General features: G+C 36.9%; 1 protein-coding gene across 9 annotated transcripts in view; it reads left to right on the top strand.

The window, feature by feature from the left end:
- RALYL (RALY RNA binding protein like) overlaps window positions 1-23,985 on the top strand; it is a 374,914-nt gene that overhangs the window by 340,952 nt on the left and 9,977 nt on the right. For 5 of the 9 annotated variants that reach the window (XM_068185868.1, XM_068185855.1, XM_068185847.1 and 2 more), the window contains 4 exons: window positions 797-960; window positions 1,622-1,702; window positions 10,278-10,391; window positions 14,868-15,046. In XM_068185868.1, coding sequence (XP_068041969.1) covers window positions 797-960; window positions 1,622-1,702; window positions 10,278-10,391; window positions 14,868-15,046 — 538 coding nt within the window. The remainder of the gene's footprint in view (window positions 1-796; window positions 961-1,621; window positions 1,703-10,277; window positions 10,392-14,867; window positions 15,047-23,985) is intronic. The other 4 variants (XM_068185884.1, XM_068185878.1, XM_068185890.1 and 1 more) reach the window with 3 other exon arrangements.

Below are 23,985 nucleotides of genomic sequence, written 5' to 3'. Positions count from 1 at the left end.
TTTTATGTTCTAAATATATATGTAGCTTTGATTATCTTTTTTATTACCTTTATTTCCCCTCTACACAGGTTAGTTACCTGCTATTGATAACTGTATCTTTAGGATTAGGCTATTCTGTTTGGGAACAAAAGTTCATTTTTGTCACAGAGTATCTTTTATTGACTGTAGCGGTAAAAGTCTGAATATCTGCCTGCTACAGTGGTTTTGGTTTGAACAATTTTCTTTTTTTTAATTAAGCATGCTTGGATATTTTAGTATTTCTACACCAATTCATTCTGCAATAAAGAGACCATATGCAAAGACTCTTGTTATTTCAGAAACTGCAGAATATTTCTTTATAGTGATGGTTGTCTTCAGGAAAGTTCTCTTTTCTACTTTACTTTTACATCTTTAAGAATAGCAGATAAAAAGCTAGAATTTAAGCCATGCATGTAATAAAGGAGCTGAAATGTCACAACAAAATGCACTGCTCTTGTCTGTGAAGAATGAAATGATGTGGACCTGTGGAAAGCAAGTTATAGATTATCCATACGGCAAATAGGAGAGTCCCATAATACAGCCTTCATTTAAATGACACACAAAAAATCTGAGCTGGTCTGTGCACCAGTGTGTGACTGAGATCTGAATAAGGCATTTAATGTGCATAGGTCCTTGAAATATAATTTGACTTGATATAAAGTGATTACAGTTTCAAAGGGTAATTTTCTCAGATAACATGCAAATTTAGTTGACAGAGCTCCCATGACATGAAATCACAGAGGGTTTTATGGAGTCCAGCTGACTTAATCTTTTCTAGGTTGTTTGATTACCATGGCCGTGTCCCCCCACCGCCCCGTGCAGTGATTCCACTCAAACGTCCTCGTGTGGCTGTGACAACAACTCGTAGAGGCAAAGGGGTTTTCTCCATGAAGGGAGCATCACGGTCCACTTCAAGTGGGGCTTCTTCCTCAGGATCCAAATGTGAGTTGCTCATATCAGTTGAATATTATTGAAACAATGATCCTAGCAATTTCTGCAAACAGCTTCCACTATATAGATAGCCCTATCGCAGTCATTTCCTAGCCTAAATCTCTAGCTTGAAAAACTGGTTTGAGTACCAAAAGCTTCCAGGCCTCTCCTGCAAGTAAAGGAGCACATTGATGACATTTTTGAAGGAAATTCTTACTACATTTGACCTGCTCCCTTGGCCTCAGAAAAAGGCTTTTTAAAATCTCCTCTCAACCTGACTGCTCATACATCATGAGATCTCATGAACTGCTGGTAATAAAAAAAGATAATAATCTTGTTATAGTCAGTCAGAGGCACCTTGATTTCTGTGGAGACCTCAGGGTTGTATGTAAGCTGGTAGGGGTGGACTGGGCAGGGGGGGCAGGGGAGGTTGTGTTATGTATACTGTTTTTTACCAGATTCCTTTGAGTGTAGAAAGAGGCAAAATGTCTTTGTTTTAAAGGAAGTTCAAAACAGGATTGGCAGCTTGGGCTTATTTAACACTTCTTTAGTGAATTAGAAGGGTTAAAAGAAGAGCTAGATGAACAATAGCATTCCCTCCTCCAAGCTCACCAAGCTCCCCACTTCCTAGTATGTCCTGGGAACTTCATCTTCCTCTTCGTGCATCTTTCAGCACCCACCCGTCTTCCCCTGCCCCTTATGTGGAGTGATACTGTCCTTGGAAGCGTCACTGGAAGAGGAAGAGAAAGATCAGGTAGGGATCAGATATTAGAAAGAATGAAGGAACTTCAATAAGTCTTTTGCAGTACTAGACTGGCCAGGAAAACATCATGCTGTCTTACAATGAAATAGGTGAACCCATCAACAGTACATCGTATTGCCAGAGGAGTTAATTATGGCATCAACAGGACCCAGTCATATACTCTCTTTGAATAACATATTCAAATCTTACATGCTAGTATCAAACAAAGACGATGGACCTCGTGAGCCCATTAGGATCCATTCTTGATCCTATTGTATGACCAGATGATATCAGAGAACTTGAAGGAAAACATGTAATAAACATGTAAATGCATGTGACTGAAATAATGGACATGTAGTAAACACAGCTAAAGATAATGTTGTGCACTCAGGAGCAAGGATCTCGAAACATTCCTTGGAAAGGATGATGTTAGACAGACAGGCTCTGTTGCATGTACAATAAATCACTTCCAAGACTCCAGGGAATGAATGGGCTGGATGTCCATTACCAGTAACAAGAGCTTTGATGCCTCACACACAGGAAGACATCCAAATTTAGGTGTCATATTATGAAGCTCACTCAGACCCTAAGAGGATGTCTAGGAGTAGCAATATTTTCTTTGTTCTCTGGAGGATGAACATGAGCCTAGACATTTTCATACTCGCCCTGAAGTAAGCCTTTCCTCAATATTTTAAGTAATAAATTATGTTTTCTTCTATTATTTTAAAAGACATGAAGCAGCTCAAGATCTTCACTTTAGGAAACTTAGAACTTAAATTACTTTGTCAGTCCTTTTCAGTCCTTGGATCTTTGGGGTTTCTCACAGTGAACTAAATCTTTAGTTAGATCTCATTTTTTCATCATTTTCTGTTGTCTTTTCTATATGAATACTTAGCAGTATCAGTGCATTCAAATTAATAATTTTCCTAAAGTATGCATTAATTAACAATGGGCTTTTTTGATGCACATTGCCATGAAAAGAGAGTTTATTTTCAGATAAGTTTTTTTTATATATTTTTCTCATTGTTCAGAACAAGAATAACTATAAAATTAATCTAGAGAGCTGCGGATCTTAGTTTTTGTATCCCAACAGATGTCAAAAAAAGCTTTTACCCAGAAACCTTAATTTCTATTGTAATGAAGGAGGGAGAGAATATTACATTAATATACAGCTATTTATTTAATATACAGATATTTTTTTCCTCAGAATTACTGAAAATTTTGCTTTATTTCATCTGCATTTCAAAAAAATCTTTGTAATACTGTGTTAGGACTTAAATAATGCATAGCATAGATTATAGGATTCAACCCTAGTCCAAGTATCCACAGGCACTATAAGATTTCCAAACCACTGCCTGCAAAATACGGCAAATACTGCAGAAACTATAAATAATTTAATGGAAGTACAATCATGAGTATCCAGACCCAAACAGACAGTGTTGTTCCCAAGTTGAGGTATCCTTCAATGTATTTAGGTGTGATCTGTATTCTAAAAGTGTCAGTCTTAGAGGTCCAGGTATTTGGACAAGATCATCCTTGGATCCAGCTCTTAACTGAAAGGAGAGCTGCAACATGCATCACTTAAAACATTGGCTTTTTGACCTATGTTAGTTTCTATCCTCAATTCATTGCAATGACAATTGGAAAAAAAATGCAATTCTTTTTATTGTGATAAAATAAATTGCACAAAATCTACTTTCTGCATGCAGCACATCTTTAAGAGGAGTCAGACACACAATACACAGATTTTCATGGCTAATTTTCCCATAGAATTACTTCCCTTTTTGCCAATTCTAGTCAACCCATTATAAATGTAGAAACATGATTTTGTTGACTTAAACAGGAATGTAATCAGCTTATTGTAAGACCTTTATCAGAGAAATAGCAGAGCCATTCCCTTAGAAGTTCAATTTTTTTAAGTAGAGAAGGTATATTTTGCAACTTCCTTTGCCATTTTCTTGGAAAAGTTGGTTATACTGAATTGTGGGAGAAAGCAATTCAATATTTTGTAGCCCCTTACTCTACACTGCTAATCTGAACCCCTTGAACTTATGCACTATCGATTCTAACATTAATTTATTGTTAGGTAAATAAAGGATTTCTTCAGTAAGGAGAAATGTAGTTCATGGGAAGGAAGCCATTTTGAGTTTAATGAAATATAAGACTATAAAACACCTTAATTGCAAATTTAGAATTAGCAATGTCAAAATGGTATTGACTATGCTTGGAAAATTTAACTCCCATATAGCAAAACTCTCATGAGATCACTTTCCTTAAGAGGCCTTTCAGATGTAAGTAGAAATCTCATAGATATGAGATTAACACTCAGACTGGATCCAGAAAATGAACCCATACTTGTCATATTAAAGGTCAGAACACAGGAGACGCCTAAGTGAAATCACCAGAATCAAAAGGACTCACTTCAGAAAAACAGAAATCCAAAGGCAGATGTTTATTGTTGCACAAAGATATTAAAAAAATCATAGTATCAAAAATGCCTTGCTCACTGATAAGCATATCTGCAAAATTAATACCTGCCAGCACAGTAAACTCCTGTTTGACCAAAAAGTGACAAAATTTAAAAGTTTTAAATCTGCTTCCAAAACATAAGAAAGATTTTATTTCTTTCCTAAATCCATAATTTTTCCAGGAATGGTTATCAATATTTTGTTTTCTTTTTAACTCCAAAGACTAAAGAACATAAATCAGCATTTCCAAATTAACAAAAGTAACTCACAAAATTAAACATGTTGGTAGGCAAATCACACATAGTAGTTCTTCATGTTAATGGTATGAAGTAGTACATTCACATTGCTATTTAGAACTGGGAAAAGCTCACTTTTTATTACAATGTAGAAATTGAAGCGCTCAGAGTGTGCACTTTCATTTTATACATATGAAATCAGGAGGAAAATATTAATCAAATCTTTTATACTCTGTGTGCTTGAAATTAAGGAGTAGACACTTCACATGTTAAAATATGCATTGAATTATGTCTTTAAATGAATTAATTTTGACTCATAGAGTTTATATTTAGCTTCCTAAGCTGATCCATTTTTCAGTGATATCTACAGTAATAAAATATGATAAAATATTTTATATTAAACATGAAGGGCTTAGTTAAAAATACATGACATTTCTTCCCAAAGAAATCTGAATCACGCTTTGAGGATGAATCAATTTGCAGTTACAGAAAAATATATGTTTCACAAAAAGCTATAATTCAACAGTACCACTTGCATTTTTAAAAATGCAATTCACCGTAATTTTATTCCTCTTATAATGCTGTTGATGCAACTGTCTCCTTTGGTGTTAGATGCTTCAATGAATGATGCATTCTGGAAGGCCACAAAGGGCTAAAAGGGTCACTGAATCAAATTCCTTACTCTTGCAAGTAGCAGCATCATCAAATCCTTTAACATACATTCTTAAAAGTAGTTGGGGTTTGTTTGTTGGTTTTTTTTCTGTTCCTTGTGATTTCCAGCTTAGTTTTGTTTCTTGTTTGTTGTTGTTGTTGTTGTTGTTGTTGTTGTTGCTCCAACACTGTTTTAGGATAAAAGTGTTATTTCTTTTTACCTTTTTTGTCTTCAGCAAACAAGTAAAACACTTCTGCCACACTAAAGGCTTTCCATTTTTTATGGCCATCTTCAGAGCTGTTCTCCACATGTGCCTGCTAGAATCAGTGGTTCAACCTGTACTCACCAGGTCCTCATACAGAGACAAAACACTTCTCCATCCTTAGCAATACATCATTTGACACACTCTAGCACTGCATTTTCCTTCTCATGGTTGCAAATAGTAGTAGTCTGTTATCAACCCCAGCATAATTCTGTCACTGTCTTCTTCTGCTGATGAGCCTTGGTGTTAAGAGTAGGACTTCTGTTGTTTAGTGTAGGTGTTTTTTCAGTGAAATCTCATAATTTTGTTTCTAATGTAACATTCCTTAAAATCACCTGACCTTTTCTTCCATTCCAGTTTACTCTGAATAAGTGATATCTTTCATGTCATCAGCAAATTTCACCTTTTCATGTCATCACCAAGTTTATTTACATTTTTGCATCAGAGTTGTTGAAGATATTTAGCCATTACTAGTTTCATTAATAATTATTCCCCTTTCAATATGTGCATTTCTGTTATCTGCCATCCTTTATTTTATCTGTTAATTGGGAAAAAAATCCCAAAGAGTAAGTTACTTTATTTTCTTACTCTATTTCTCAAAAGCAGATGAACAGATATTTTGGATGCAGGCAGTTCTGGTATCATGTTTACCAACAGCTTTATTTCTTGCTGAGATCAATTTTAAAAAAATACATGATGTTTTAAAGGAAAATTTATATACTCAAAGCAGGACACCTAGAGGACAGAATTTATAATTTTTACATTTTATCTTTGTTGTAACACTGCTTTAAAAGCCTGAAGTTCTTGCCAAGTACTATCACAGATTCACAGAATTTAGTTTGGAAGGGACCTCTGGAGCTGCATTGGTGCAAATGCCCTGCAAAGCAAATTTCCTAGGACCGTGTCTGACTACACCCATGGGAAGAAAAAATAAAATTCTGGTGTTTAGATGAAATTTAACGTGCTTTAATTTATGCCAAAGGTCTTTGGTGTGTCAGTGGGGTCTACTGAGAAGAGTCTGGCTTTGTCTTCTTCATTCCCTGCCATACTGGGGAGCCCAGAGGTGGGCACAGTGCTCCAGATGTGGCCTCACAAGTGCTGGCTAGAGTGGTGTGCTGGGTTTGGCTGGGGCAGAGTCAATTTTCTTTTCAGTAGCTACTGTAGGTCTGTGTTGTGAATTTGTGCTGGAAACAGCGTTGATGACACAGGGATTTTCAGTTACTACTGAGCTTACACAGAGTCAAGTCCTTCTCTGTTTCACCCCACCCCACCAATGAGCAGGATGGGGATGCACAAGGAACTGGGAGGGGACACACCTGGGACAGGTGACCCCAGAGGGCCAATGGGATGTTCCAGACCATGGTATCATCTTCAACAATAAATTAAGTGGGAGGTTGGCCAGGGCTTCTTCAGGGCATCTGTCAGTTGGTGTTTTTATTTGCATTGCTTTTATTTCTTGGACTTTATTTCTTTCTCTGTTGTTTTCCTTCTCATTATTATTATTATTATTATTGTTATTATCATTATCATTATCATCATCATTATATTGTATTTCAATTATTAAACTGTTCTTATCTCAACCAATGAGTTTTCTCACTTTTACCCTCCTTATTTTCTTCCCCCCATCCTTCTGGGTGTTGGAGGGAAGTGAGCAACTGTGTGGTGCTCAGTTGTTTGATGTAGTTAAACTGTGATGAGGAAAAGATCTGGCTCATGCTCAACTTATTTTTTATCAGGGTCCCTCATAATTTGTCTTTGCTAGTTGCTGCTTACTACAGAAATACCCACTACAGTATAATTGAGAGTAGAATTTATCTAGGAGAATAATTTTGAAGACTTGTACAATACTCTGCAATGTAAAACAATAAGCAATTCAAATAATTACACCATCATAATGTTGGAAACAGAGTGAAAGTTTGGCACTTGTGCAGACTGGTTGAGATTTTTTTTTTTCAAATTACAAATTACCTTTCAAATTACAGGTTACCTTTTTAGTGTTAATTTGAAGCAAATTACTCTATGATCACAGAATCATAGAATAATTTAGACTGGAAAAGACCTCCAGATTGTCCAGTTCAGACTTTACCTGCTCACCACCTTGTCAACTAGACCATAGCAATAATGTCAGACAGTGATTTCTTGAACACCTCCAGGGATGGTGACTCCCTAAGCAGTCATTTCCAATGTTTAACAACCATTTCCATAAAGAAATTACTTCTAACATCCAACCTGAACCTCTCCCCAGATGCAGCTTGAGGCTATGCCCTCTTGCCCTATCACCAGTTATCTGGGAGAAGTGGACACCTCCCACCTACGTACAGCCTCCTTTCACTTTGTTGTAGAGAGTGATAAGGTCTCCCCCAAGCCTCCTTTTCTCCAGGCCAAACAACCTCAACTCCCTCAAACTCTTCTCATATTAATTACCTCCTAGATTTTTCACCAGCCTCATTGCCTTCACTGCCCTTCTCTGGAGACTTTCTAGCACCTCAGTCTTTCTTCAATTGAGGTGCTTAGAACTGGACACAGCCCTCAAGGTGTCTCACCAGTGCTGAGTACAGAGGGACAGTGACTACCCTGGTCATGCTGGCCACACTGTGGCTGATACAGGCCAGGATGCTATTAGCCATCTTGGCTGCCTGGGCACACACTGGCTCATCTTCAGTCATCTGTTACCCAGCACCCCCTTGTCCTTTTCCCCTGGGGTTTGTTCCTTGAATCCTCATTGTTGTCTTGTTACCTCTGGTGCCATCTTCTTCCCGACGTAGTTTTTCCAGAGATACCACATGGAAGCCCCTGTGCAGCAGACCTGAGTTGAGCAGCAGCGCTAGGCATAAGCATGTTTCCTTGTCAAACTCAGAAGTGCAAACACTTTCTGCTTTGCTTAGTAGAGTGGAGACAAATACCATTAGGTCCTTGCAGTGTCACTTCTGGGTCTGACCTTTCGGGCCTGGCCAGCCTGCAGTTTGCCAGTCAAGGGAGCATCCCTGACACAACAGTTTGACTGCACGGAATGTGTTGCCAACAGGCTTCATGGTGGGTTGCTGCCAGCACTTAGCATTCCCCATTGGAGCAGTTCACACCATTTCATTCTGGATTCTGAGCTACCTTGCTACTCCAAGATGGACCAGACACTGCCCCTGGGGTATCAGTAACCTTCTAAATATATAGTTATCAGAATCTTAACATTTTGTTTCAGATCTGTGGGATTGGAGAATGACCCATTATTTCTCTAAGAACATTTTAAACCCTCATTCTTTAAATACACAAAATAATTCCATCAAATACTGTTTAGCATATAAGAGTTTAGCACAAAGGTTAGTTTTATAGAAAAATTTTAGCTTTATAGTTTTATAGAAAAATATGCGTTTTTCTTTAAGTCCTTTTGTTCATTCAATGTGAGATCAGAGGTTTTAGCCTATACTGTGAGATGATGCAATTTCTCAATATGAGCACGATTAAACAAGTGCATTACCACATTTAGCAACCTACTGCCTTTAGCTGACATGTTATACTATAATGCACATGACCCAAACTCTAAGATAAAAATCTTTGGTTTCAACCTCAGTGAATATGCTGCAAGTTTGGAATAAGGCTCATTTGAGCAAACACCTATTCATTAACTATCACTGAAGCAGGCAATAGCTTGTCTTCACACTTCATCATCAGACTGACTGTCCAATACAAATTACCTGAGACACCATGATAACAGACATGGCCAAGGATCAATGAACAGGACTGATGCAGCAAGATGCAGCCAGAAGACCCTTTTGACAGAAAGGGAACATGTTCTTCTTCATAGCAGAGCATCCCTTTTCCCAGGCTCAATAAGGACCCTCCTGTTGTGTGCATCCATGTTCTTGATACGCACACCAAAGTCAATGCACATCCTCCTACAGCAGTGGTGGAGAAGTAACAGAGCTCAGTGCTCTTCCACAATCAGTCCCTCATGGGGATGGTCCATTTCTTCCTAGAAGAGTTATAAGAGTGACAGCTCTGTTTCCTACTCTGGTCCTTTATAAATGGCTTTATTCTCCCATGCTAGCACAGAGTCGCCATTTTCTCCTCTTGAACTTTTCCACATGATATCCTAGCACAAACAGGGCAAGTGTATTTGTTTGGGCCACCTTCTGAGCATAAAACACATGTTCTGATAATGCCAAAATAATGAGGTAATTTATGAGGGCTGCAACACTGTTTCCTTTGAAGCCAAAACATCTCCAAAGCAGTTACTCCTTCTTAGGTTAGACAATGGGAGCACATTAATAAACAAAAATGAAGAGTAAAGCAGTGCAATAAAGATTTGGAAACTTCAGCTAATAGTTATAGCTGATGCCTCCATGTCCTTGGATGTGATCATAAAATGAAATATTTTTTATATATTATCCATAGCTGGGAAAAGTACAAGAAATTGCCAACTGAAACTGAAAAAGCTTTTGTAGCAACAAAACGTGACACTTCTTGCAATAAGTTTTTGACTGGAACATAACCTTGCATTCCTGGCTGCCTAGCACTTATATTACCATTCAGTCTTTCTGAGAAATACATACTGTAAGGGATATTTTTATTATTGTCAATATTATTACAAAAGAGTCCAGCAAAATAACATTTCAATACTGCAACATGTTTATCATATTTGAATTATTCTTTCACTATAGGCTGTCTTTAAGCAAAAGTTACTTGGATTTATGAAGATGTTTTTGAGATGTTTTTTTCCTGAAATGACTATTATTGAGCAACACACTTTACATGGACTTTTGCTATTAAGGCTTAGAATCCTGTGGTTTTCTAGGATTCTACATCTTTAACTAACAATGTTAATTTTAAAAGGTAAATCTCTGGAAATATTGACAAAAATGAGAGAGTAGAATTTCTACTAGACAGAAAAGAAAAGAAAATGTTTTGCTTTGGGGGGGGAATGTTACCACAAATATAGTTTATTTCATATTTTGCATTTTGCTCTCTTCCACAGTGAAATCAGATGAGTTGCAAACAATCAAGAAAGAATTAACTCAAATCAAAACAAAAATTGACTCCTTGCTAGGGAGACTGGAAAAGATTGAAAAGCAGCAAAAAGCTGAAGCAGGTGGGTAAAAGCCATTTTTAGTGAAATGAATTAAATTAGAACCTTGTTACCAGTCAAGCAGACAGACCAAAGAGAATGGCAGCTTTCTAAAATTTTGGTACTTAATGGAGGCCTGAAGCAAGGTAAATCAACTCTTAGGTAAAACTACTGGGAGAATAGATTAATATTCTTCACAGAACATGCATCATCATTTAAGAATCGTTTTTTATTGTGTAGTAGGAAAAAATAATCACTCTAGTTGTTCCGGATAAAAAACAACACTAAAAAACTGAGTGAACAGAATTAAGCTAGAAGTTTTTGACCATGGTGATGCTTGTGCTAGGCACATTATGTATTAAAAGATAGTGTATATCAAGAATTATTGGCTGGGCAATAAGCAGTAGGTAATAGTCACAAGCTGAAGCAAGGAATAAAATTCTGTTTGATATAAGGAAAAGAGATGCAACTAAGCAGTATAGTGAGTTGACCAGAGAGACCATACTGGCTCCATCCTTGGAAACATTCAAAACTCACTGGGCTCAGGACCCATGGACCTGGGTTACAATTTGAGTTTGTCCCTGATTTGAAGAAGGATTGAACTTGGAGAGCCCAGAGTTACTTTCCAACTTCAGTTATTGAGTGAAGTTTGGGCCTCTTCATAAAACTGGTGACAGCTCCAGTTTAGCTTTTATCTGGCTTAAAAAGTTCTGGTTTTAGTAAAACCTTAGGAATGATAAAATCCAATACTACTTCATAATTTCATCAAGTCAGTGCATTGCTCATTTTGTTAGATGGATGATCTCACCTGGTAGCACTTTAAAGTCATCCTGAGAATTGTAAGGTTGTATTCTCACCATGGTATATATAAAAAACAAACTCAGTTCTTATGCCTGTCTATGGCATTTTCTTTGCTATTTCCTTATAGACCACATATACCTTTTTACAGGAGCTTTATATTAGTGAGTTGATTTTGTGAGAGTCATCAGGGAAATGGATGCCTTATCTCATGAAAAACTCAATTTTTTTTTTTTTACCCCTCCATTCTGTGATAAAAACTTTTTCTGAATTTTGTGTGAAATGTGTGAAAGAAATTCTGCCTCAGAACCCACAACTGCCTGGGTGTCTGGAGAGAAGTCAGTTATATGAAGTCGAAAACCCATCAGGACACATAAGAGAATTCTAGCAAGACTGTCTAAAACATTACTGGGAATTAGCAGTTGAGGGTTACAAACTTGGCACAGACAAAATAGGAATTTAGATATGGATGTCACCTGTTCCCAAGTAACTTAAAAAAATTGCTTGAAAAATAACCTACCTTTTCTTTACAATAATTTTCTAAGTTGACAGACAAGGACCAGTCCCCCAGCTGTTACAGTTTATCTCATAAAGTTGAGGGCTTTTTTCAAATCTAAGGTAAACCATTAGTAGAGAGTGTGATTATCTCTTTCAGGAGATCTGTGCACAATATGTATTCATTAGATTCTATTTTGTACTTTATGTAGTTTGGATAAAAGTTGGCATAATTGGTGAAGATGTAATTGCAAGGCACTCCACTGAATCATTTGGGCACTGAAACACTCTGACTATACATCCCTGCCTTGGAAAGCTTTTATAAAAAATCCATTACTATGCAAAACAATCTGCAGATCATTGTACTTTGATGTCCAAATTTCACTTTTGCTAAAGGACTGTAGTGATGTCATTTAAATAGAAATCACATCAAAGAGGAAAATATTGATTCATATTGAGTCATAGTCTTATGGCTTCTGAAGACAAGCAATGAATATCCTCAGATATTAAAGATGTTTTCAAAATATTGATGTTTTAAAACATCCAGTGCAGAACCCATCCCTCATTCTTTGCCCCTCATTGGAGGGTGTGAGGAGAAAAACACCTCAAAGATACCAGTAAGCATGGAAACCCATTTAAGTTTCCTGAGCTGATGAAGAGGGTTATGCAGCCTGGGTGATTAGTCTGCAGATCCAAAAAGATTTGTGTAAGCTACATCAGTAGCTGAACTGTTTGATTTAGATTGTCCGATGGGGGATGATGAAATGATTTTGTTACTTCTCTATGGTTTGGCAATGTTATTTTTCATTTTCCTCTGCCAGAAGGTGTGGCCTCACTAAGACTGGAATCAGAGAGAGCATCTGTTTCTCATTTGTATAAAGCAAAAATCAAGCCATCATCTTGCTCTTTTGGTTTTCTAAGTTTGATTCACTCTCCTGAAGAATATTTAATTTTTAATCCTAAAAGCTGTTACATCTGGAGGAATGTGATATTACAGGCTGGACAAGCTCAATGCATACATTGGTTACTACTCTACAGCTGCAAGAAAACTCTCCTTGCAGTAAAAGCTGATGTTCTAGCTTTTTGTATTATCAACTCCTAACCTTTCTAATAGGGAGAATATGGAAAATAGGATTTCCTGTACATAGAAAAACTGTAGAAATAGCTCCTTTGTTTGCAAAAATATGAACCAGGAAGCTGGGAATAAGCCGTTCTGACATGCAAAAAAAAAAAATTTAGAGAATATTCTTCCTGTAATATTATAGATTAGGCTTAAATTCGGCTCAAAGTTAGGCACTGGAGTTTAGCTTCTCAGAAGAGCCCAAAAGAGATAGGTACTGAGATGGTATTTTAGCCTCCTCTGAAGAACGCAGTTTATGTTCTCATTAATACTTAAGTAACTGACCTAATATTTAACAGCTGTATCTTAGAAGGTTTCTCATTTAAATATATTGTCTATCAATTCAGAAACCTTGTTTTTAAAAGCCTTAACCAAAACTGATTCAGTTGTCATTGTCAGAGCTGAGTGATCTCAGAAGTGGCTTAAGACAGGAAGAGGTAGGGCCAGACATAGAAGGCATAGGTGATTCAATCCATTTTTCCTCGTGCATAAGGCAAGTAACACAATCTCTTATAACTAGCATGGCATTGTATGGAGCACCTTAACAACAGAAGATAAGGCTCCATGGGCTGAATCTTCTGCTATTTTTCGAGTGGATCACGCGATCCACACCTTTTCCGGGTTAAGTGACGGTGGCCCGTCCACCGATGTTATGACCAGGTAGCGACACTTTGGCCTGCGCTTCGGGTTTGCCGTCTCGCCCACGGTGGGTATTTGTCAAGGGTCACAAATATAGGACTACAGTACTGTCAGAGCAGCTGTCTAAGATGACTTTGTTTTCTTTGAATCTAAGAATCTTTCTGAAGACATTAGGTGACTGAGGGAGGAAAGCTTATTTTTTCTGTTTCTTCAGTAAGCGAAGTTGAAAATGAGAGACTAAAGACTAATGAAGACTACAGAGATTAATGTAAGTGGCAAAATAAATCTGCAAAGTCAAAAGGTGACACAAATATCTTAGTTTAAGACTATGGAAAAGAAAAATGCCATCAGAATTGAATAGTATGTGTAGCTGGTAATAACTTATGGTAAAATAATAATAGAGCTCCAAAAGTATAGAGTTTCACAGCAACACTTAATTCATTGGTTGTCCAACAAGATAGGTAATGAACTACTAGTGTTACAGAGCAGTCAGTCTTACAAAGGAAGAAATATTTTGTTCTAGAAATTCTGTCATTAATCATCCTCAGACTAAAAAGACATTATTTTTCTAGCTATACGCAACCAGTTATCTGGCCTGATTCACTCTGAGTACATAAAGTGTTTCATCCAAGTTCCTGACATGCATAGAAATAAGACTCTGATCCCTCCAAACATTGTTCTAGCCAGTCTGTCTCTTGTCATTCTTCCATCAATCTTCCTCTGAATTTCTGCTGTTTGGATGAAGTTCCTCAGCATATCCAGGAGTTTCCCAATACCTAGTCACAACAATGCAGCTATCCTCATGAAGTCAACCAGAACAGATTCTTCAGGCTTCGGGCATGGAAATGGTCTTTCTTTTTACCACTTTGCAGAAAATATAGGAAGCCAATATTTGGTTGATTGGAGGGGGACATTCTCCAGTTACTTCAGCACATTATACCAACGAGGAGTAATAGATACTTCACAAAAACATGTTTACCTGTCTAAAAGTATTTGTTGATTACCTGTATTACTGTTAGGATATATTAATAGTAAATTAATACAAACTCTTATTCATTTATTGGCAATTAACAGCCTTCTGCTTCTCAGAGAATAGATATTTATGTACTTCTCATTGGCTGCACATGAATAAATATCTGGTGACTATGCCAATTGGTTTCCAAGGCAAAGTACAGAAAATCAAAAAGCTGGATCAATTGGCAAATCAAATCTTCATCCACTGCATGGCATAGATGGGGTAGATGATCATATTGATATTGTGATTTATTTTTGCACTAGTTTTTGAAAGAAAAGTTTTCAATCATATTTGCCTGGTAGACATTATCACAGAGAATATTACAAATCTAGCACATCTGGAGATGGAAGCTTAGGTTTCCTCTGCAGACCCCTTTCCTTTGCCACCAATAGGAAAGGTTACTGAATCTCCATAGAGTATGTTTTCCTTACAGAAGCCCAAAAGAAACAAATGGAAGATAATGCTGATTTGATTCAAGAGGAATGCATATCAGAGAATGCAGATAACTCTACGGAAGAGCCAATTGAAGGAGGGCCAGATGCAGATGGGGATGGAGAAGATATGACTGATGGGATAGAGGAGGATTTTGATGAGGATGGCAGCAATGAGCTGGTAAGGAATAATCAAGACCTGTCTGTCTATATGGTTCCTACAAGTAACCACAGAGAACCAACAGTCTGGATTAACAAAATAAGCTCAGAGCAGCATTGTGATGTTCTAGTGCCTGGACCTATACTCCTCATACACTGTAATATCAATTAAGCATAGGAATGTTTGAGAAGAAACAAGAAAAAAATATTTTACTACATTTGGTGATTTTAGACAGGAAATAAAATGTAGTTTAAATTGATTTACATTTATTATTTTGCATATGTAAAAGTGTAGAGTGCTATTTTTTATTTTTTTTCTTTTTATTAACTGCTATTTTTCAAAATTCAATGAGATTCTAATATGGTGAAGTTATTTATTATTAAACACATGCTTTCCACAGTCCCAAGTCTCTATCTTCCATGTGTATACTCTGCGGGCTGTATTGGCAGATACAGATTTTTTTGATGGAAGGATTTTTCCTTAAGAAATGTTTGGGTTTTCAGCCTGAGGCTGTACCTTTCATGAAATAAAAGCATTTCATTTAGCACCATTATGACGCTAAACTCCTAAGTTCTTCTAGAGCAACATTAAGAAATATTTGAGAAGTCAGATTTATACCTTTCTATGCATTCCTAATAAGAATGGAACAGTCAAAGTGGTTTAACTTCTATAATACTCTCCCTTCCTTCCTGGTTTTCTTATTCTGCTTTGAGCTGAAAGAACTTTTGTTGCTCATTTGCTTGCATTTAAAAAAAATTTAATCATGTGTGTATAGTAAAAATCTTTTAGTGAAGCAGCTGAAGTCAGTTAGCAAGCAGAATCATCACCAAGTCTGGAGTAACAGGGCATGTGAATAACCAGTGGTTTGCACTGCTTACTGCAAAAGCAACTGAAACCTGCTTGTAATTTTTCAGGTTTGTGTCCTGTTAGCCAGCCCAAGACCTAAACTTCTATATCCTGAATAGCATTATTGCCAGAAGAAGCTACTAAAACCTGAATTCCCTTATCTTATTACATGCAATGGAGAACAGATAACATTATCCCTTTTTCTTAAAGAGACAGCTTCTCCTCTTGAGAAATGAGGCATGTCTATAAAAAGCTATCACTCTGAATTTGTAGGGAGTTGAAATTTTGTAATAAAGAAATACTTGTAAATATAATTTCCCACTATGGCTAATACCTGACCAGCTGAAGTGATTTTATCAACAGGGGTGACCAGAGTTAAACAAGAATGGTGGGTTTTGCACTAATTAGGCACCGGGCTCCCCATTACAGACAGCTAAGTGGGGATGTTAACATACAGTGCATTAGACTCTGATTGATCAATGCTGTCATTTCACCCCGTGGATTTGACATACTTAGCATATATCCACACTATATGACACAAAAAGTAGAATAATTTTTTCATCTATCAAAAGCCTTAGTAGGAAAGGCTCTATGAAGCAAGCAGCACAGGCAGAATTCATTAGCAGTGAAAGTCTGGAACTGGCACAGCCACATTTGTACACCGCTGCTTCCAAGTTAAAAGGCCTTTCCAAGATTCATGTTATGGAATCAGTTGAAGCACAGTGCATTGCAGACACAGCTCCAAAGACAGCTCAGAGGTCTGACACACACATCTAAGGCGGGGTGGGGAACCAGCTCCAGTTTCTCTGCATGTCATCACTAAGTGCATGAGTGCTGGGAGGAGGTGGCTCACTGCATGTGGAGAGTGGTGTCCTCTGTATTGCGTCCTGGCATGAGTGGCATTCCCTTCATCCCAACATGATAGTAGCAAGGAAGAAGACTTCTGTGCATCCTCTCAGTCAGGTGCAGCCTGGTGCAATGCCAGGGCAGTGGAGCCAGTCAGCTTCATGCCTTCCACCTTTCCAAAGGCTGGGACCCTCTAGCTGAGAAGCTGGCAGTACTATAGACTTTAACACTTACAACTAAGAATGTCACTGATGTAAAACCCCTGTCCTTTTCATCCTCCCTTGCCATTTCTATCAAGTTTTGGAAGAGGCTACTTCACCTTAGCTTTCCTGCCTGCTGCAATGTGATAATAATGCTGTCTTCCTTTTGCAAAGCCTAGGGAGATTAGTGAATGCAAGACTGCAATGGATAGGATAAAAGATTGCTCAGCAAAGGATTGCTTCAAAGAGATCTCAGGGTATGGGTGTTTTCCACAGAACGGCAATTATAAATTGAATTATGTATATTTCCTCTATAGTTTTTACCCAAACAGTCAGCAGTCCCGTACTTATAAAGATGGTAGTTTTTGATGCATATTATAATTTAGACTGTTTTGTGCTGACATATATTTATGTAGATATACTAGCCAATTCATGTAAGATTTAATTCCTACTTCAATCAATCATTGATAGCTCTCTAAAGGGAAAGATATTAAGAATACTACTAAATATATAGTGAATATCCCTGTCAAAATACTTGGGAATTCAGTCTGCTTCTACCTATTCTGTGTCCTCTTATCTGAAATTACCCACTGTCTTTTGAAAAGTAAAGTAGATATATAAGCTTGTTATATAGTAAGTCCTAACAGATGTTGTTATTCTTTTTTATAAAAGCTAACTTTTTTAGGAAAGAAAGCGGACTAAGACCAAACATGTAATTTTGGAATGGAGGCAGTTACAAATCTTTTGAGAAAAAAAAGGTTAAGAATTAAACATGTTAAGTGTGACAACAGTAAGAAAAACTTTACACGTAAGAAAACGTTACTATTTTGTGTAAAATAGTAACATTGGACTTAGAATTTTTAAAAAAATCCTCCAAAAGGCTTTTTTAAATTGAAATCTATAATGTTTTCCAAATATAGAGCTAAAGGAATTTAAGACAATGATTAAGAAAATATTTTCTTTCACCATTAAGACCAGCAGAGGAAACAGAAAAATATTTAAATGGGCAAAGTTAATGCCCTGAAGTCATTTCAACTGAAAAATTTAATTGTGAACCCACTAGTATGAAAAATATTAACAGAGGGAAAGAGGGAAATTACTTAAATTTAGATCTTAACCTTTAGTGAGTTCTTCAGATTTATCTCTAAATCTTCTGCCAGGTCATTTCCTAAAACCTGCTGCAGGATTGCAGAACAGAATTCTGTTTTCCTAAGGCTGTTAATAAAGGGGGTATTCAAAAAGGTCATACCCACTGCCAGAATCCAGGTGCTGATACAACGGAGCCTCTGAATCCATATATGTGGGTCTCCATCTTTGCAGCAGAGGACTCAAAAATATATTTCTTTATATCTAATTATAACTTGCAAAGGAAGTGGCTATGCAGGATGCATGCTGTGGGTTTAGCTGGTCGGATCAGTTCTCTAAATTCACATGCCGTCTATTTGAGGGAACAGGTTACTGCACATTAACTGAGTGATGGCAGCTGTCCTCATGCCTGCTTGCAGCCCAGATCAACTGTAAAGAAAGATGTAGTCTGAATTAATTCAGGCATGGATTTCAGAACCCTTCAGTTGTCTGCCTGGCTGCACCCACAAAACAACATTTTACTCAACATCTGCACACCTTCTTCATCCCCCATATAGAATAGGATGTTGTTCAACCTTAGATTGTAATTTCCTATAACTAAAGACATGTCCACAAACAGTCATTATGGCTCAGCTAAAGTGTGAAAAAGTTTTCCGCAGCAATAACTTGATTGCCCATCTGAACTCCAATTTGAGACATGATGCGTTTGAGGCACCTACTGCAGTCATCAAACACCACTTCTTGAGAAAGTCTCTTTTGTTCTATTTGCACAAAAGTGTCTCAGTAAATGTCTCCAGTGTTTCAGACACTCCGGCTTAAAGGATCTCCTTATAAAAATTCCCAAAGAATTTTGCTGCATTTTTATACTGAAGAGTTCTTTAAAAGGTGATCTCAGAAACATGATCCATCTATGTATGAATATGTTAAAGAGTTGGCTTCTACTTGCTCAGTGAAGTATGCCATAAGCTTTCATCCACGTACTCTCACACAGCCTCTCACTCTTGCCTGTACAAGGACTATGCACACTTTGTAGTTTTATATATATACAATAGTCACTGGTTTATTATGTAGCTCCTGAGCTTACTTTACTTAACTGAATCACTTAACTGATTATCAGAGGTAGTGATAGGGATTGAAAACTTAGTTCTACTTCCTTTGCTCCTTTTAGGTAAAAAAGCAAGTAGTTGGTTATCCCAGATTTTACAGGACCCATAATTCAGGCTTTCATTCCGTTCCTAACACTGAACAGTTTCTAGTAGCAGTGAACTTATAATTTCTGTGTTCCTTCCTAGTGCATTCCTTTTAATTTAAACTGTCCCTCAACAGTGTTGTGACAAAGACAACACATTCATCCCATTTTATGGAAAACAGGCTCTCATGAAGAAAGATCTTTACATTCACTAAATTAAGTTCACACACAAATCACAAACAGGTCACAAATTACCCAAACACAAATCTCCAGTGATATCAACCAGGTCTTGTGTGTCTGCCATGGCTTTAAACTGTAAGTAGTGGGAAGGAAAACAAATAACCTTTTCTTACCCCTGTGTCTGCAAAGGAGAGAACAGAAAAGTGCTCTTTGCAACACAGTCCAACACATTACAATATTTGAGAAGCAGCTTGTCCTCAGACCCTCTATAACAAGTCCCTTTTTATCAGAAATATCATTAATATTGTGCAGACTGGTGGAAAGATTGAAGGAAGAACATTTCTGAATTAGCAACCTTGGTGGTTCCCTAATTCTGCTGATTTAATACATGGACAACCCGGTGCAGAACCAGAACATTTCATATATCTTGATGCCTTAAGGAGCTGGAACAGAGGCTAGATGGAGTTAAGAGGAATAAAGTGGATATTTATTGAAGTGACTTCAAAGACCACACACTGGCAGTACCAAAGCCAGCAGTGGCTCTGCCCAGATGGCTCCAAGATGAAAGCAAAAGAGGGCTTGGTCACAAGATCTCACACTTTTATATGTTTTAGTCCACTTGCATATAGGAGTTAACTGTCCAATTAACAGCTTCAAATTATGAAGTTTCATCCTCCTTGCTTGCTTGCCTGTCCTCCTCTTTTCACGTTGTTTATGCCTCGGGGCTGAAGTTTGAAGAGATTGTCCTTGAGTCTCCAGCTAGAATAGGATTGTTTTGTCTTCACCACCTTGTGAAAAGATCCTAGTAACAGTTAATATAAAGCTAAAAACTGCACACCAAAACAGAACAAAAAAACTTAAAACCTAAGGTATAAAGGTTCTCTGAATTTGTCTCAAAGGGTGTTAATCAATCATTGAGGAAGCACTGATCAAGTCATTGCAACTCCCTTATAAATAAAACAGGTAGCTACAAGTTATTTCACTGAAAGCCTGAAGTATTATATATTTGGGGAAAAAAAACACAAAACACTTTTAGCCAATGGTTAATAAAATGCCAACAAAATAATTAACTGTAATGAATTATACAAAAGCACTCATATATGTATTACATTGCCTAAGAGTAATAGTGCCTATCAAACTGTCAGCCTTTCATAGTAAATAACTATAATAGTAATAGCATGGTAGTGGTTCAGTAGTTGAGCATTCAGTACAGCAAACTGTTTTCTGGTAGAGTATGTGATGCAAATGCAGTAGATTTATGGTGTCATAACTCAGATCAGACACTGGTTAGTGCTTGGCTGGAATTTGAAGGATATATTCACAATCACAGTATTATTTTTATGCTGGTGTAGTTGTGCTAAAAGTAATGAAGCCAGACAAGCATTATTAGATGGGAGTTCCACAATAATGAGTCAACTTTAATGAGATGTCTTAAGAGGTATTTTTATTAAATTATTTTAGAACCAAAGATACAGAGACTATAAAAGGCCCTGTTCTGGTTACAATGTAGATTTACAGCAGTTATTTCAACAATTATAGTTCCCTTTTTATTAAGTATATTTCCATTGTATTTACCTCTCAAGCGTATTTGATTTCTTTCTCTTGCCCTGTTCTCCACCTCCACACTGCATGTTTTCAGTCTATCAAATTTGTTTCTAATATCTGATAGAGAATAATGTTTCAAATATTAATACCAGAAACTGCCACAGACATTAAACTCAGGATAATCCTCTCGCTGCACTGATTTTCATTATGCAAAAGTAAAACCATTATGATATAATAATAGCTATATTTCTTGTAGGAATTGATGCCATTACCATTTAAATCAATGGAACCAACTAGTGCAGTGGCCAAAGCTCATAAAAAAACATTTCCCTCTTGTCACAAATGTGTGATTTAGATTGCTGGCAGGTATACTGTCAAATGTATTAGCAAAAGTGGTTTTGATATGATGTTGTAGAAGAGTAACTAGCCAAGGTTCAGTGGCAAGGTTCACTGTAGTACTGTATAGCACAATCATTTGAACAATGACTCAAAACCACCAAGGCACAAATCAGAGTTACCAAGGCACAAATCATAGTTGCCATACTAAAAGGTTTTGTATAGTATCAGTCACTTCCCAAACATCTGCCATTGGTAAATGGTCTGTCTGCTTCAAGAAGTAACCTTAAGAGGCGTCACAGCTCAAGGGGAAACCACCACCCAGCAGCCAGGTTGCTCAAAGAAGGCCCACTTAGGCTGTCAGATTTGTGGAATAAAGTGGCCGGAATGTAGTCAAATTATATGCAATGGGAAAAGAATGTATGAGATTCCCTTTACCTTAACTTTCTTTGTTCCTTGATAAGTGAGACTTTGAAAAGCTACCTGCTTTTCATGTGTTAATTGCATGATGGGTGTTCCAACATCATTCACATCAGTGCTTCCTGTGCCACTCCTTGTGGGTCTTCAGAGAACACACTGCAACTAGAGGAGTTCTTGGCTGTCTGGGCTATAACTCAGGCCTTTACCTCCTTCAGAGTCTGAACCAAATTACCACTAGAGGTTGGTTAAGGGGTTGATTGTATGCATCACACCCCTCCTATTAGCAGCTAAAGGGAAATTAATTTATTAGCAAATCTGTATGAAACTTTTAAACTTTCCTTGTTTTATTTTGAATGAAATTGAACTATGAAAATACTCAGCAGAAAGCAAAATAAAATCTACAGAAAAAGAACTAAAATCTGTCTGATTAATTTCATCTAGTTTAAACCCAGTTTTGCATATTTCAAGTAGCAAGATTAATCAAATATGTGACTGTCCATTTAGATGTCTGTTTTTTCAGTCCATATCATCAGGACAGACAAGACTGACTATTATCAGCCAAATTGGCTAATTAGGCTTATCAAAAAGATCAGTAGCTATTCTGACAACTTACAGCTTTCTGAATGTGCTTGTACAGGACTACTTAGAAAATAAAGGACAAACCTTATAATTAATGGCAATGGCTGAAGCAATGTTGTGCCAGAAATTTTATTCAGCTTACTTTAAAAATCACTAAGATCATGCAAAATTTTGTCTTTTCTATTGCACTTACCATTCATTGAAATCTTACATTCAATGTCGGGGGAACACGATGTTCTTCATTCCTAAGACAAATGAATAGGTAAAAGATAGTGTTCACTTGATAAATATCAGTGTGAGATGTTTGTACTTGAGCAACCTAAGAAAGTCATTAGGGGCACCATACCCGACAGATACTAATTCCTTGTACCTTCCAAAGCTGCAGTAAATCTAATAACCTGTGACTGAAAAAATGGAGAAAGTAATAAAAGCATGCCATGAAACCAAAAATTGTAAGAAACTTCCTGATATGCCCTTTTGTTATATTTAATATATGCAGTAGCACAGTAGAGGTGTTTGTTGTTCACCCACTGTTACATGAGTCATTGGAAGGACCTTGCCATTGCCCCTCCTCCCCATTTTTCCTGGCAGTCAATTTATCAGAGGAAGATTTCCTAAGTGGTGTTCAGCATTTTAACTAGGTTACTGGTTTATGACTGACTACATAATGTTTTTCTAATTATTATTTAAATCCTATCCTGTGCACATCACACGGGAACCTGCAGAAAATGCAGGCAATGTTATCATGCATTTTGTGTCTGTTTCTACTAGATTTTCCTGTCTGTAATCACATTCTTGTAAAAGAAATATGCAGACTAATTTTATTGAATTCAGATCTATTCCTCCAAATCTGCTCTATATCATTTAGCTCCCAGTTAAAAAATCCTCAAAACTTAAAATCATAAAACTTTTAAAACATTGTAATGTAAAAAATGTAATTGATTTACAGAAATTAAAATATTATGGATTTGATGAAAAAGAGCTTGAAAATAATGGGTTTTCTCTTATGTTTATGTCATTTTTAAGCAAAGTATCAGGAAGGAGGAAGGATCAGGAATTTTGGGTTCTGTTCTCAGATTTGACAATGAGCCCATGTGGTAGGCAATATGTCTCAGAAGATTGAATGTGCAGGTAGAAGTAGCACCTCTTTCAGAGATCAGACCAACAAATGCCTTTCTTTGGCATGTCAGAAAGGAGCATTCCCAATTATTTAAGCTTATAAAAAATTATCTGCTTTCCAGTAAAGAAAAATATCTGTGGAACAACAGGCAATATATTCTTCAATGAATCTATTTTACTTTTTTCATTGCACCCTGCTATCTCTCTTGACCTGCCTGAAGTCTCAGTCATCATTTAATAATATAGTCATGGTGCCTGATAATTTTGAGACAGCAAATATTTAATTTTAATGGCTCAGGTTCTACTAAAAACAACTGCTTTGCTTCCAACTTAAAGCAAAACAAAACCACACACCAATTAGTGAATTTAATCAGAGGTAAACAATGCTGACAGATCAGGCCAAAAATTCTCTTAGACATGTAAACAAAATACTTGCCTAAATGAGATTAACTCTTCTCTGATATAATGTAGTTGACCTTAATATTCAGTATTAATAGCCTCATTATTTTTATTTAGGCTAAGTAGATCCAAATTAGCTCCACAGGTCTTGCTGGCCCAAAATTTATGAGCATAGTCAACCTCTGAGTGAAGTGCAGAAACAAGGACAGCCAAAC

The sequence above is a fragment of the Anomalospiza imberbis genome, chromosome 1 (genome assembly GCF_031753505.1).
Source record: "Anomalospiza imberbis isolate Cuckoo-Finch-1a 21T00152 chromosome 1, ASM3175350v1, whole genome shotgun sequence".
Taxonomy (NCBI): domain Eukaryota; kingdom Metazoa; phylum Chordata; class Aves; order Passeriformes; family Viduidae; genus Anomalospiza; species Anomalospiza imberbis.
Note: the sequence above shows the minus strand (reverse complement) of the source record. Positions and strands in the feature narration are given on the sequence as shown.